This window comes from Lonchura striata, chromosome 3 (genome assembly GCF_050655825.1).
Source record: "Lonchura striata isolate lonStrDom1 chromosome 3, ASM5065582v1, whole genome shotgun sequence".
NCBI lineage: Eukaryota > Metazoa > Chordata > Aves > Passeriformes > Estrildidae > Lonchura > Lonchura striata.
Genome location: NC_140705.1, coordinates 77817568 through 77832535, shown reverse-complemented (window position 1 = coordinate 77832535; position 14968 = coordinate 77817568). Strand labels below are relative to the sequence as shown.

The following is a 14968-nucleotide window of genomic DNA, read 5'->3' as shown; positions in this document are numbered from 1 at the left end:
CCTGTTACTTTGATTCTTGTTTAACATCTATCTCTGGCCAGGACAGGAACAACTGTACGTTTTCTACTATATGTTTCTAGCCAGAAATCCCATTTAGCTGCTGCTGTATCAATCACTATATCATTAAACTATGATTGTTTATCTTCCACAATAGGATTGTATGTGTTTTCACTATGAAAAAAATGTGAAATTTTATGATTTCATGAAAAATTACAGGCAAGCCCTTCAGCGATTTCAGCCCTGTACCTGGGTAACTTCCTGGTTAGAATTTTTATAGAATTTACCACTGGATAACTTCACTGCTTTTCTTTCAAGAGGAGGCTTCCTTTGAAATTTACCTCAACCACAAATTTGTGATTTCCCACTGTGGTTTGGGGTAGACTGTAATACAAACAGGAAGTGGGAAAGCTCTTAAAAATCTATCAAGAACTGAGATGCAAAGCTTAGCATCTGGGTGAGTACATATGTGATGAAATCACATTGTGAAAATCAAGAGTCTCTCACAGAACTTGTATGAAGTGTAGAAATTCCAAATATTAAAGCTTATAAATTATGAGACATCTTGATCCACACAATAGATATTATCAAATGTCTTTAGAGAGGCATTAATTTTATTTCAAGACCTTTCTCAGTATGTAACTTATTTTAGTTCAAAAAAAATTACATAAATGGTAGCATTATTGTAAGGAAAATACTTTTAAGGGACTGCTAAGTTAGACAAGAAATTACCTTTGTGTTTCAGTTCAGTGAATAAAAAATTAATTTCAATAATAGAATCTTCTATTTCAAAAGAAAGAGCCTGATTTATGTCTATATCTTTTCAAAATTTTTAAACTTCTTTTCTAATAAATTATTCTGCTCTCAAAAAAAATAAGATAAGTTGCAATGAAGAATGATATTTCACTTCTGTTTCTTTCATTCTGTTTTAGATCTAATATAGATCTAACCTATGTTTAGAAGTGCAACTAGCACTTCGATCTGGAAGGGTATAAATTTATTTTAACTTAGATTTTTCTATACTTCCAGTTTGTTCTCATCAGTATTTATGTTCTTTCATTCCTGAGAACTTGCAGGTATATCTCAAAGTTTTTCTTCTTTCTTCTATGAGGAACACATTATAAACTCCAGATTTCCCGTTTTAGATATGAATATATATAAAAAAAACAGGAACACTTTATAATACTTCATTAAAAGTCAAAGAATTTTTACTCATTATGCTGTTTCTGTAAGCACTGCTGTTTTCTAAACTTTATGGAATTTTACTTATTGAAAAAAAATTATTTGAAGGGCCTCTTTGGTTCAGTTTAAAGAGCAGCTTTGTTACAGAGTAGAATATATTAGGTCTAGGGTAATTTTTTTCTTTTTAATTCATGACTGTTTGAGTCATTGTATAAAATCTAGTTTGCAATGTCATCCAGGAAAGAATGTGACAAACAATTCCCTACTGATGTGTGATAAACTTATTTTTTAAATTTATATATCCTTAGTACTTGTTGATTTTGCTTTATATATTTGTCATTTTATTTACAAATGCTTTTGTAGAAAATAAAAATAAATATAGTTCTTGATATTGAGCAAATATGTATGTTTAATAATCTTTGTAATTTATGTGTTGGTATTTATTTATTTACAGAAAAATCTAAATACATACAAGCAAACCCTAAAAAAAATATTTATATTTCTTTATTCTTATGCTTCTGTTAATCTTCCTTTTCCCAGCGCTTTTAATTCAGGTGTGAAATCTCCTAATCTGCTGCAGCAACACTAGAAGTTGAATTGTAATGGTACTTTAGCCTTCCATAGAGAATTTTTGTTTGTGCACAAATTTTTTTAACTTTTATTTTAGATTTTAAGTGCTTACTGAACTGAAAAACTGTTTCCACCACAATACATATCTGCACTTTATTCTTTAGAATATGAATAGCCAGGATTAAAATTAAACTGGTGATAAGATTTTACATGATTAATTGCAGAAGAAGATTAAAGCCCTGATAAGATAATTACCAGAGAAGTTCCTGAGTGTGCTATTTTGCTATGCAGACTCTGATAAATAAGAAGTGATTGGAGAGGAATGGTGATGTAAGATTACACAGTAACTGAGTTTACATTTTTGCCTTAATTTTCAATGCATTCTTTATTAGCTTTTATTACTCCTTGCCTTACATTCCTGTTAGTTACTCCTGTGCTCAGTGATTAAGCACTGTGTAATAATTGGGATTGGTTGACACTAGGAAAATATCCAAGACTGATTCTGTGGATATCAATATGTATATGCCTGTGTATGTCTACTTACACATATACAGATGGATACGCACACACACTCACACACTTATGTTAATAGGTATGTACAAATGTTGCCCTACACTTCTGGAAGAAGTTTCTTACTTTTCTCTTGTAAAAGTATTGAAGAACTTGCTTATTCAGAGTCTATGCCATATCTCCTTTAAAGAGGATTTGTTGATGCCGGTTATGAAGTAGAAAAAATAGTACTGCAGTGCTGTTTCTGGGCTATCGACAGTTTTCCACATATTTTGGGGACTGGTGGTGACAAAAACACTGCAACAAGTCCAAGTATCTTGGTAGTTCCTTGTGTTAATATAGCCATCTCCTGCAGGATACAGATGACAAAAATTAGAATTAATTTCTATATGATAACATAGATATTACATGAGAATCTCTTTATCATATGGATCTTCGACAATGGAGTAGCAAATGCTGTAAATCTAAGCCACAGATTCTTAAGTCTTCAAGGTGCACATTTTTCAAAGTGCTGGTTTGTTATGATATGCTGTATATTTGAAGGGAACTCTCAAATACTGAGTCCTCCAAAGCTACCTAGACTGAAATCTACCTGACTGTTTACACCATATTTATATCTGTGTTTCAGCCCTTCTTCAAATGTCTGCAATGTTTTCTTACTTGTATAAATTGTATCTTTGTTACCTCGTATCTAGTTCTAGGTTCAGATTTTAGCAGAGAATTCTAGGATTACCTACTGCAGAGAATATTAAAACCTTTATACACAAAGAGAAATTGCTCTAGAATCCAGTTGCCCAGTCATTCATGTCTTTCAGGCATCTGAAGCCATTATTATTTGACCTCAGTAGCTTCATTAAAAAGAGATAGAACAACTTTCATTTGTGTGTCAGTACAGATGGTGATAGCCTCAGAACTGTTGCTTCGAGCCAGAGATCACAAGCTGTTTAAAACAGAGCATATCCCCTGATATCCTTCCTACTGATCATGGGCCATTAACAGTACTAAGTTCTGGTGGGAAACCGGGCTAGTCGAGAACTCTGCTTGGCTGCTTTGGGGCAGAGCCTGTGTTATGCAGTTTACTGCACTAATTATATACTCTTGATGAGCTCATTAGAGGACAATAAAGGAAAATGAAAACAGTTTGCAATATGTGTGGTCAAATTAGCCACACAGAGAAATTACAGTCACTACTTAAATGCTATATAGCAAGTATCCATTAAAAAAAATGTAGACACTCATGTATGTACACTGTAATGATGCCTAAACTAATTTTCTTTAATGTGTTTATTTTTCAAATTCAGAATTGGATCCTGTTTCTATCTGATTAGAATGCAAAGGAAAGATTTAAATGAGGCAGGCAACAGGATATTTATAGCCATGTTCTTTGTGGAAGTTTTTAATTATGCAGATCTGAGTTGGTGGTCAACTTGTAATGTTTTAGGGTTGAAATCTTATCTCCAGTTAAGAGACTATTTTTAAATTGATAGACCACTTAAGACTATCAATTTAAGACTATCCACTTAAGACTATCCAAGTCTCCATTTCAGACTCCTATATGCAGTTGAGTGAAAATAAATTGCATTTAAGTGCAGTACATGGTAATTTGAAGAAAAAACATTTTAAAGATTTCTTTTATAAACACTTTCTATGTACACATATGTACACTAATTCATATACATAATATCAGCATGGATACAAGGTGAAGGTAGTACTTAACTGCAGAGTTTTTCTTCTCTGTGGGTGTACAGAAGTTTATATGTGCAAGTTATAAACAGGGAAAGTACAGTAGGGGTAGACTTGTTTTATGGCTGCAGCCAAATCTGATCAAGATGGTTCTGCAGAAGACAAATGAGGGACCTTTTCCCAAATTGCTTGTATTTGCATGTATCTTTATTCCTTGCCCCAAGCCTGTGAAATACCTCAGAATTTTAATCTTTCTGTTTAACCTGGTTCATTCTTACAGAAGTTAGTTAGTAAAGGATTGCAGGTGCAACCATACTGGTGGACTTGACTGGGAAGCTACTTTCATTGAGGATTGGTTATTTAATGGATATATGGACATCTGTGAGCCTGCACTTTATCTGTCAGGCACAGTTTACCCAAAATGGGGTGTGCCATTAATGCTTGAATTGCTCAGACTTACATGGTCGGGGGCAAACCAGATTCCTGGTGCTTTGACCAATTGAAATTATTTCATACAAAGTTTTCAGCAAAACCTGTATGAAATTTCAGCTCCCTTGCAAGTCTAAATTTGTCAATGAGCTTTCATGTGCTTTGACCAGAGATTTTATAAATCGTTGCTATCCTGAAATTTTTCTGTTTGGTTTATTGTGGATTTTCCACTACACTTGTTTTCTCTGTATTTTGATTGATCTGCTATAATGAAATTTTCTCAGCATAAACTGGAAATATCACATAGCTATGGAGTCCAGAGGAAGCTGCAAATTTGGGGTCTTTACTGGTATAGACCTGTTTCATTAAGGAAATAACCTGATAAGTCCCCAAAATGCTTTTTCCATGCTATTCTTTCTGAACTAATCCAGTGATGTGAAAATTTGGGATGAATCTGTGTCAAGAATTCTCATAGATTTGTAGATCTTTTCATTGTCTGACCATTCACTGTGTAGCCATAACATTGACACTGAAGTAATGCTTAAACACTTTGTGTTTTTCAAATAAGCTCTCTCTTCTTCTTAGAAATGAAATTTGACTGACTTTCATGTTAGAAGAGCTAATTCTTGCAAATAAATGTAAAGAATATATAAAGAATACATGTTATTTTTATGATGCCTAACTGTAAAATAAAAATTTCAGTAGATGCATTAAGGCGAATTTATTTTCCAAACTTAAATATATCTTGAGGTATAACTGTTGAACAAAGTAAGCAGTTTTTTTTTTTTTTGTTTTGTTTTTTTGGTTTTTTTTGCCATGAACACAGAATTATATCACTGAGAGAACACTGAATTTCATGCTGGGTGGATGTTGGATGCTTTAACCCTTGTTATAACCAAAGCCTTGATCTGGTTTTGGAGCTTTTGTTGTTGTTGTTGTTGTGGCTTTTTTTGTCCCCATAAATTAAGATTGATTCAAAATAATTGTCTTTACTTATTATTACTTCTAATGCTGAAAATCTCTCCAAAGCAAGAATAATTTGATAGAAAAGCATAGAAAAATAGTCAGTAGTAAAACAACAGGACATGCAATCACAGCTGGATGAGTGGAATGGGAATTAAAACTCTTCATTTGCATGAACAGGTGCAGAAGTCCATTAGTCTTAAGGTTCAGAAAAGAACATTAATGAACTTTTTCCATTCTATAATGGGCAAAGCATCTCTTTACGATCAAAGCAATGTAACAGTAACTCTGTTTATGCAAACAAAAATAAAAGAAATCAACCTAAGCAGATTGTGTGTTGTCATAATCATCACCATTTTGTAACTAATACATAATTTTTTATATACAGTATATAGATCTAAATCAGAATTTCTCTGTTTTCCCTGGTTTTTATATTACCAATCTAAGAATTTCTACAGCAAAAATAGTATAAAACTATTTTTAAATGGCTTGTGGACAAAAACTATATAATAAATTTTTGCTAATTTGCACATTTTTAAGGTAATGCATGTGTAGGTTATTATATGCTCTTCAATAAAATTTATTTTATTTTATTATTATATGTGAATATTTATTGTGTTATTATCATAACTTGATTGACTATTAATTTAAAAACAATAGATTTTCCAGTGTATGCACTACTGTGCTTTTTCATGGTGCATTGTGACAACTTGTAGAATAGGTTATCAGAAAGTACATACAAAAAAAAAAGTCAAGTTATTTTGTATTGCTCATATCCAAATAACTGAATTCCATTCTAAGCTGGAAACAATAACTTGGCAAAGCTTCAAATTGTGAAATCACCAATATTTTATAGCAAAACAGGATTTTTCTAAATCATTTGCAATTATGGATTATCAAAGAAAATTGGCTCCATTTTTCTTTGGGATAATGGGACCATTTCTTATTTTTCAGTAATTTAACCAAAGTTATTTTAACATAAAATGAGCCCTACTGGTTTCCAAAAACCAGAAAATTAACTGCACAAAAAACTTGAGAGCATCCATCTGTGGGAAGAATGCAATGTATTTTTTAAAACACCCCATTGTGTTACCAGTAGACTAATTTATTGCCCCTTTTCTTTCCCCTGCACTTGGTGCCTGCTCTGGGTGGCACTGCAGTCCAGAGAATTCTTTTCTGCAGTGGCTGGTTGCAAAGTTAGTGGATGTTGTGGGCTTCCTTTAGAAGGGCAAGTAGAGGGATCACAAGAGCAAGAGAGAATAGAACTACTTCAGACAGAACCTACCAGCAAAAATGGCTAATCCAGACTGGATAACTCTTTAACACCTGATGATATACTAAATTTCTTCTGTCATTGTTCTTATAGCTTTGTTGCCCATTTCTTACAGTGTTAATATTTTTTGAAACTTAGATCATAATATCCTTCCAAAATTAGTAACTGGAGAACAGTTAGACCCAAAAAGGATTCTCATTGATTTTAGCTTTAATGAGAATTGGATCAGCCTATAAATGAACAATTTGTATAGCCTTTTAATTAACTGAAGTGGCCAAGTTAGTCATCACAACAGAATCACAGGACTATGTGTACAATTGATGATTCAGTTTGCCTAACTGAAGGTCTACATGTGCTATTAGAGGATATAATTCATGTTATCAAAGTGTAATCTGGACTATTATCTGAATCAATAATCATTTGAAAAGAAAGAAGACCCTTTGTGCCAGACAGCAGAGAACCACAGGTTCAATAATGAAATGATTGACTATGTACTTCCAAGAAAAAGCAGTTAAACTGCACAGTTTGATCTGTACTTGGACAAAACATTAGAGACTGGAGTATTATTTACTCAAAATGAGAATTGAAAATAAACTTGAATAGAGAATGAATATTGGTTTGGTACTGTACCAAAGCCTTTCACCATGTGTTCGAAAATAGGTGCATGAAGCCATTGTCTATCTGGCTGCTACATTTTACTGCTCAGTTTTACAGTCCAGCTTTTATATTTTAAGAACTGTATATCCAAGGCTTAGAAACTCTTTGGCACTTCAAGACTGAGTCCACCTGTTCAAAGTACACTAGAGTTATAAATTGGATTCGTTAGGAAAAGATAGTGGTTGTCAGTCTTAGCTATTGAATTCAAATGCTTTATAATGATTTTTGTAACTAGAATAGCATTAGTAATAATAATTCAATTATTGTTAAAGTATTTAAAATAAATTATAAAAAATAAATATTGTCATTATTTTTAGTTTCCACTTCCATGAAGAAACTACAAATTAGAACAGTGAGAATATAACAACTCTGAGAAACTGCCTCTTCAGCTGCAGTCAGAGCTTTAAATTCCAACAAATCTCAGCAAATACCTGAAGTCATCAGCTTTCCCTCATCAGGAATTAAAGACACTTCAAAAATCTTTTGAGTTTTGTATAGGTTTCATGCTGATTCACCAAACACCTGAGGAGCTTTGCCATGAACAAGAAGTAAGGTGTATAAATATCACTAGCCAACCCATGAGTTTGATTCAGATTCTAAATTCTGCTTGAAGTGCTATAATGTAATCAGATAATTATGTACTTACTGCTGTAATTTTTAATACATGAAAAAAATCAATATTTTAGATCTACCGATATCAGTGACTTTTATTGACTCCAGGGCAAATGGAAATAAGCCTAGAGCATAGAAGATATGAACAAATATTTATCTCAGATATTGTTAATCTTGTGGAACAAAGTAGTTCAAATATCGAGACCTTTATAAAAGCCAGTGCTTTTATTACATGTAAACTATTTGCAAACTTTGTTTTGCTAACTAGTTTTTGGAGAAAAATAGAAAATAATTCATAAATAAGGGACTAAATTATAACATTAATAGGGAACTGATTCCCCATAACTATTTGTTAAAGTACCCACCAAAACCTAGCAAGTAAGAATTTGAATTTTTCCTTGAAAACAGAAAGCAGATCTGAACTGCAATTATCTTTTGACAATGTTTTTTCAGGGTTTTTTTCAGATGTTATTCCACTAAGTACAACAATATTATTATATTATACAACATAAAAATATTTCCTTAGTGAAAGAACTTGAGTTTCAATGTTTTATGTTTTTGTTTGGAGTTGAAAATTCTACATCTTACCTGTGTCAGCAAGTATTTAAATAAGACATGCAAACCAGAGCAGCGTGGGAAAATACAAACTAATGCATAAAACCCAGGCTAATGTGTAATATAATGATCAGAGCAGTTTCAGTGTGAAGTAGGAAATGCAAATATAAATCCTGTCAATCTGAGAAGAAATCCTGAGTGTTTTGGTATGCTAGATGATTTTCTGCCCTTTTTATAAGTACAGGAGAAGCTGTCACCATCTCTTTCTAATTTCTGAAGTTGAGTGTCTAGTCTGTAGTTCATTTTGTTTAATATAGTTAAAAATTTATAAGATGGAGATAATAATCTTCCCAATTTTTATTGCAATGACATATTTTTAAGAAGATCTAGATCTGTTTTTTAAGAGATAAAAAATGAAAGTGATCTTTAATTTTTTTTGCTCTGAAGCAGGATGCAGCTTTAAGAGGATTTCAAGACCTAACATCATATAATTAAAAAAACTATAGGCTAAAAGCTATGTTGCTCATACTAGTCATCCCTGGTTAAGATTCAGAGCTGTATATCACTCGGCTTGAAGCCAAATTTACATTCAACCTACTTCAGGAGGCACATAAACATCCTCATGCATGGTCACAGTAGCTTGTCTGAGATACTGTATGAAATTCAGTATTGTATACTAAAATGCTCTTTCTCTCATATATAGCTGGTTTGCCTCCAAGCCCTGTGCTGCCTGAAGAGGACCTCAGAAAATAAACCATGGACCTCATTTCTTGAGGACCTGCTTCTATTCTTTGACAATCAAGTTCCATTTTCTGTTAGTGGAATATAGGATCAGATACCTGATTTTACATCTCCAAAGTCTACAGCCTTTGGTCAGAAAATAAAAGTACTTTTTAAAAATTCTGTAATCCAAATTTAACTTCATGGCATCTAAAAGTTCTCTTTTGCTCAAAAACTAGAAAGAGAATAAATATTTTAAGTGAGAATTTATTTTCTTTTTTAATGTTCTAAGGCTATTTTAAATCAGCTGAACTAGGAATTAATGGATTCAAAAATACTCTTTGTTCTAGATGAGTCAGATTTGTCAGGAAGCTCTCTCAAAGGTATCTCTCCATTACAATTTTATAATATATGTTAAAGGATATACAGTAACAGGAAATAAAAATCCATTCAAGGCTGACTTGTGTTCCAGAAAGACTCCATCCTGTGCCCTTTTGATATCTTCAGCCATTTTGCCAGGTGTATTCTATAATAAAGATAATAATGTTGAAGAACATAAACTAGTACCTATAGTGTGGTTGGATGCCTTCTCATAAAGAAGCACATATGTTGTAGGTAACCAAAATAGTTTAAATTTTTGCCTGTATATGAATCTTTATTTTATTTTGTCATATGTGGTACAGATTTTAAAAGCACACTCTTTCTTGTTTTCATTTGCTTGTTCAATGGAACGGTCATTCTTCTTACCCATACAAAGTCCAAATAACGAACTAATTTCTTTCACATCAAACTGACCATACACTGACTGATACACATTGTTGTTATGATAGCATGCATTCCAAACAAAATGATCTAAAGGGAGTCATAGAACTCAGGTGAAGTATACTGGATCTCCTAACTCATCCCCAGCAAGTGAAGTACCTTGTACAGTATGTTAGAGGCATAATTGAGAGCAGTAATAAAATATTATTAGCTTTGTTTTTCACTTCTGAAGTATAATACCCATTTATAAATAGGCTATGCATTGATATTACATATTAAATTTCCCTATGTGTTTTGTCTCTATAAGTAAATAATGACTATAAAGGTTGGTAGTATTTGTAAGGAAGAAACATAACTGGAGAGGGCTAGCTTAAAATGCAAATATTTCCATGACTATAAAGTAATTATAATTTAAGGAATAAAAATTCTACTGCTATTTTTTATTGGACTAAAATCAAATTGAGAAATTACGTAGCTATTACTTGAGGTCAGACAAACAGATTTTTTTTTTTACTACCTCCTCATCATATTAGCTAGTATAAAGTTAGAAAGCTTTGAAAAGGAAGTTAAAAGGGGTCATACTTAATATCATTTAACTGAAAATATTTAAGCAGAAAAGACATTACAGAATCTAAGTCCTATAGTATGCAGAAAATGCATGCTTGAGCAATCCAAGAAGCTGAAAGTGCTTAAAGAATTTCTACATTAATTAGAAATCCTAAATTACATTGGCATGTATGTTATTTATAACAAGACTGCTACTGTATCATCTTTTGTTACTAAGACACAGCTGAGCATTTTGTTATTTGTGTAAACATGAACAATGGAAATATTGTTTATTCCCAGAATGGGAGAGAAAAGTATTCTAATTACAGTTTGCATTGTTTTGCCCGTGGGTTCCCCAAGAGCCAGTCCCTGATGGGAAGCTGCTGTCTCACATTCAGTGATGCATGAACTCAGGCTCTTTGTTCTGTAATAGGAAAAAAAAGTATCTGTGCAGTTCTATTTCTTAACTACTGCATGTAAAAGGTTATTGTACTTGATTCCTCTGCATCTGCACAGAGCTGAGACAGAATCTGTCCTTTTTTCTTTCCACTTCTGCATGTAACTATTGTTAGTTTTTTTTCTTCTGTCGTCAAAAGACATAGTGAAAATAGGGTAGAATCAATCTTTACTTTCTCTGGCAATGAAAGAAAAAGTTTCTGAATTTATACATTGATATCTGAATAATTGATTATTATGTTGACTGTTCAGAATATGTAGATGAAGGGGAAAGTAAGCTCATAATCACCTGCTCCTTTGGGCAAAATGCAAAGGCTATACCAAGGGCCACCTAATGTTATCATATTTACAGCTCATACAAATATATTTTCATTTTTGACAAAGTATTGAAGTCACTTGTGGGTATATAATTAGCACCCCCTCATACTAGAGTTCTCTTGTAAACTATTCTCTGAATAATTAAATACTATGGAAAAATGTCAGAAGACAAAATAAAATGTATTTATTCCAGCCATATCTTCCCACAGCATGACATGTCATGTGAAAACAACATTAAGCATTTTATACCATCTGTGCTGGTTGGGGATACATTTACAAGCATGTCAATGTGGAATATTCCTTTTCAAGTTAGACACAGTCATCTTATAGCAATAAGCACCTAAATAGAGTGATCTAAAAAGCAGACAGCCATTGATATTTGGTTCACTTTCATCCATTCCTTGAGCTTTGTTCCATCTTTGAGAGATAGAGCTTGTTCATCATGCTGTCATTCACAGCTTTATACAAATACAATGATAGTAGTTTCTGTAGTGAATAGATTTTAATGAGATAAATTCTGAATACTAAATATTAACAACATTTAAGTAAAATATTAGTGTTCCTTAAAAGAGATGTTTAATAATTTTTAATAATATTTTTTCAATATTATGCTATAAAATATGCCATAATTTATGTATTATTATAGGTACTATATAACATATACACTATTTTTGTAACATTTTAAATACTTATAAAATGCAGGAAAGCATTCAGAAAAGTCCCATAATTTTCCAAGGCATGTATATAAAACATTTAGTAGCTATAAGAAGTCTTAGCTTCTAGCTGAACATTACTGACTGCCATTGTATACCTGATCTCCACAAGTGTTCTGTAGAATCAAAGACTATATTGTTTCAATGCACATGTTGTGTAAATTGCATCTTTCAAGACACTTTCTCAAACAAGTCAGTATGTATTTGAGACTTGTTACGTGCAATTATTACCAATAAAATCACAATAATTTGATGTCTGCATTTTTTTCTGAATTTGTTAACAGTTAAGAAATAGTTTAAAAGAAAAAATTGCAGATCAAAATATCTTGATTCTCTACTTTGTCCAAGCACAGGTTTCATGCCTCTGGCAAAAGACCTGCTAAAAAGTGATTTGAAGCTCCCTCACTCAGGAGGTTCATCTTCAGCATAAGGTCTATCCACAGAGAACAGAGGATGAGTCTGCATGAGAGAGTTTATTTTTGTCATCCTACACACAGAGTCCCAGCATGAGCCGGTAGGACTATCCCTTTTCATGGTCGAGATTCTTTTCTCACCTACCCTGTTCATTGTGCAAGAAATCTCCTTTATTAATTAGTTAGATATAATCAGTTGGATATTATTTTTCACTTAATCTTCATTAAGCATCTGGCTTTTAATCTCAACACTTTGCTTGTGTAAAGTGTGCTGAATAATTTCACAGTAAAGATGCAAGTTTCCATAGAAAAATAGAAAAGAGTCAGCTGCTGTGTATCACAGGAAGAATGTATGTATGTTGATTGTTAAGAAATATTTTTGCTTTTCATGGCATTAATCAATTATTTCCTGTTCCAAAATTCCTATTACCAGTGCTTATTATTCATGCAGTACCTTCTTAAAGAACATTCAAGTCTGAAACATTAAGGAAGCAATATCTTGGATACTAAGTAGTCAGTCTTCTGAGGAGAACAAACTAAACAGTTAATAAAACAGGACACATTGATTATTCTACTCTAAATGAATTTTTAACTAAAATTTTGTCTTCCCTCTTTTAAGTTAAACCTGTCTAGAAAAAGTTTAGGATGCTTAGTAGCTTCGTTATTTTTATCTTGGTGTGGACTCTCAGCATATATATACTGTGCATGCTGTCTATAATATATGTGCTAATGTCTGAATAAGAACATTTACAAATGAATTATGAACAGTTCCATCTGGTGGAATGAGCTGTCAAAGTGACTTTTTTTTTTTAATTAGTCTTGAGAGAAATTGCAAGAAATTATGACAGGCACTGTTTGCAGAGAAAGACCTCTTTTATTGAAGTGCCTGATAAAATTGAAGGAAATTTTATTTTCAGATATTCAAACTCCAGATTCACTTCAGAAATTTTCGAAAATATATTTGTTGTTCTACATTGATTGAAGGTTCAGATATTTCCCATTCACTGTATTTCATAAAGATTGGTAATTAGTATGACCATGAAATATTTCTTCTTCCCAAGAAACACACTGGTATAGGCATTTTTGCACACAGTTTGTATAAACAGTCCTTGCATGTGGCCAATCTGCCCTTCAGCAATAACCTTAAAATCTACCTTTCATATCTTTATACTAGCTTATTTCAAGAAAATGTCATGTTTCTTCTGCATCCCTGTGAGCCTTCTATGAGCAAAATTATCAGCCTACTACATTCCAAGTGGTGACAGTACCATGCTGCTGTTCTCTGTTGTTTGCAGATTGTTCAATAGAATAAAGCATATTCTGGACAGATTTAATCTCAAAATATGCAGTACTAATTGTGAAAAAGGCAAGAGGAAGATAAAATCAGAGGCAACAAGATAAACTCCTGGTAGATCTCAGTCAGCAGTTTTCTTTTAACACAGACACAGACATCAAACTTTGTAAACGTGGTAAAAATTGGAAATGTGCATCATATATCAAAGGCAGAGACATATTGGCCAATGTGTATTTTGATCTGAAATAGCATTACATAATTTTCTTGTGCTCCTTTATTTATATGTAATAATGTCCCCTGGAGATTAAACTTGCTTTGTTCATGTTGGAAAAAAATAAAGCTAAGTGATGAAAAAATGAAGATAAGTATCAGATTAGACAATTTAAAGAAATGTAGTCAAGGTACAAAAAACCCACATGTTCAGTTAAACTAACTTCTAGTTGTAAAAGAGCTTAATTGCTTCAGTCTCTAGGTAAATACTGTTCATATCCAAACAGCTAATGGAAAATGGGTTGGTTCATCATTTACCTCTGTAAAAGCATGGAGATGATAGTTTACAGCAGTACCAATCATATACAATAGGAGTAGCAAACACAGAAGTTTACTTAATCAGAAGCAATTATGCCTTTTCTTTTGTTTTTTCTTTTTTCTATACTGCTCATTACATGCAGGAATAGAAAATAATTTTTATCCTCATAGACTAAGTCCTGTATTCCTTAGTAACATCTGTCTTTCTCCCACATTAATGTTTTTTAGATTGAAGGAAGCATTTGCAGTTCTGAGTCACCAGTCAGTGGTGACAGTATGCTCATGCCTCAGGATATTGAGTCCAATGGTTTCATGTGTATTAGTCATCTCATTTGCAAGATTCTGAACATGTTCTCTTCAGACTTACCTTAACACACAGATTTTTTGCCAATACTGGTTTCACAGGCTTTCAGAAACCATATAGGGAAAGAATAAATGCAATGCTGTGAGAACCTGTACTTGACAGTATATGAAAAGTAACTTTAAAAACTTGTTTTCTTTTTCAGTTTTGGAGAGCAGTTCCTTTCATTTCCTTGAAAAATCAACTTGCCTAGTTTCAACTTTAATTAAACATGCCTATTTACTTTTAAACTCTCAATTCAAACTCTTGAGTATTGAAATTAATATAGGTTTTGTTATTGACTTCAGTGACACTCAGTTTTCTCTTCACACTTCTTTGTGCCAAATCTTGTTCGTGATTCAAACAGATAACATTTGCTATTGTTAGGATCTGGCCTTCTGCAATGATTGTATTTATTTATTTATTTATTTGTTTTCTTTATTATTG

The 14968-nt window shown here is 32.5% G+C and overlaps 1 protein-coding gene across 15 annotated transcripts in view; it reads left to right on the top strand.

Annotated features, from left to right (window-relative positions):
- The window catches only part of PACRG (parkin coregulated), a 215516-nt gene that overhangs the window by 135391 nt on the left and 65157 nt on the right, over window positions 1–14968 (top strand). For 2 of the 15 annotated variants that reach the window (XR_014954367.1, XR_014954368.1), the window contains exon 6: window positions 12300–12460. The exons of 11 other annotated variants lie outside the window; for them this stretch is intronic. Coding sequence is in view for 2 of the 4 variants with exons in the window: in XM_085576862.1 (XP_085432988.1) it covers window positions 12300–12376 (77 nt within the window). In the remaining 2 variants the exon portion in view is untranslated. Of the gene's footprint in view, window positions 1–12294 lie in introns of all 15 variants that reach the window. 2 more of the 15 variants (XM_085576862.1, XM_085576865.1) reach the window with 2 other exon arrangements.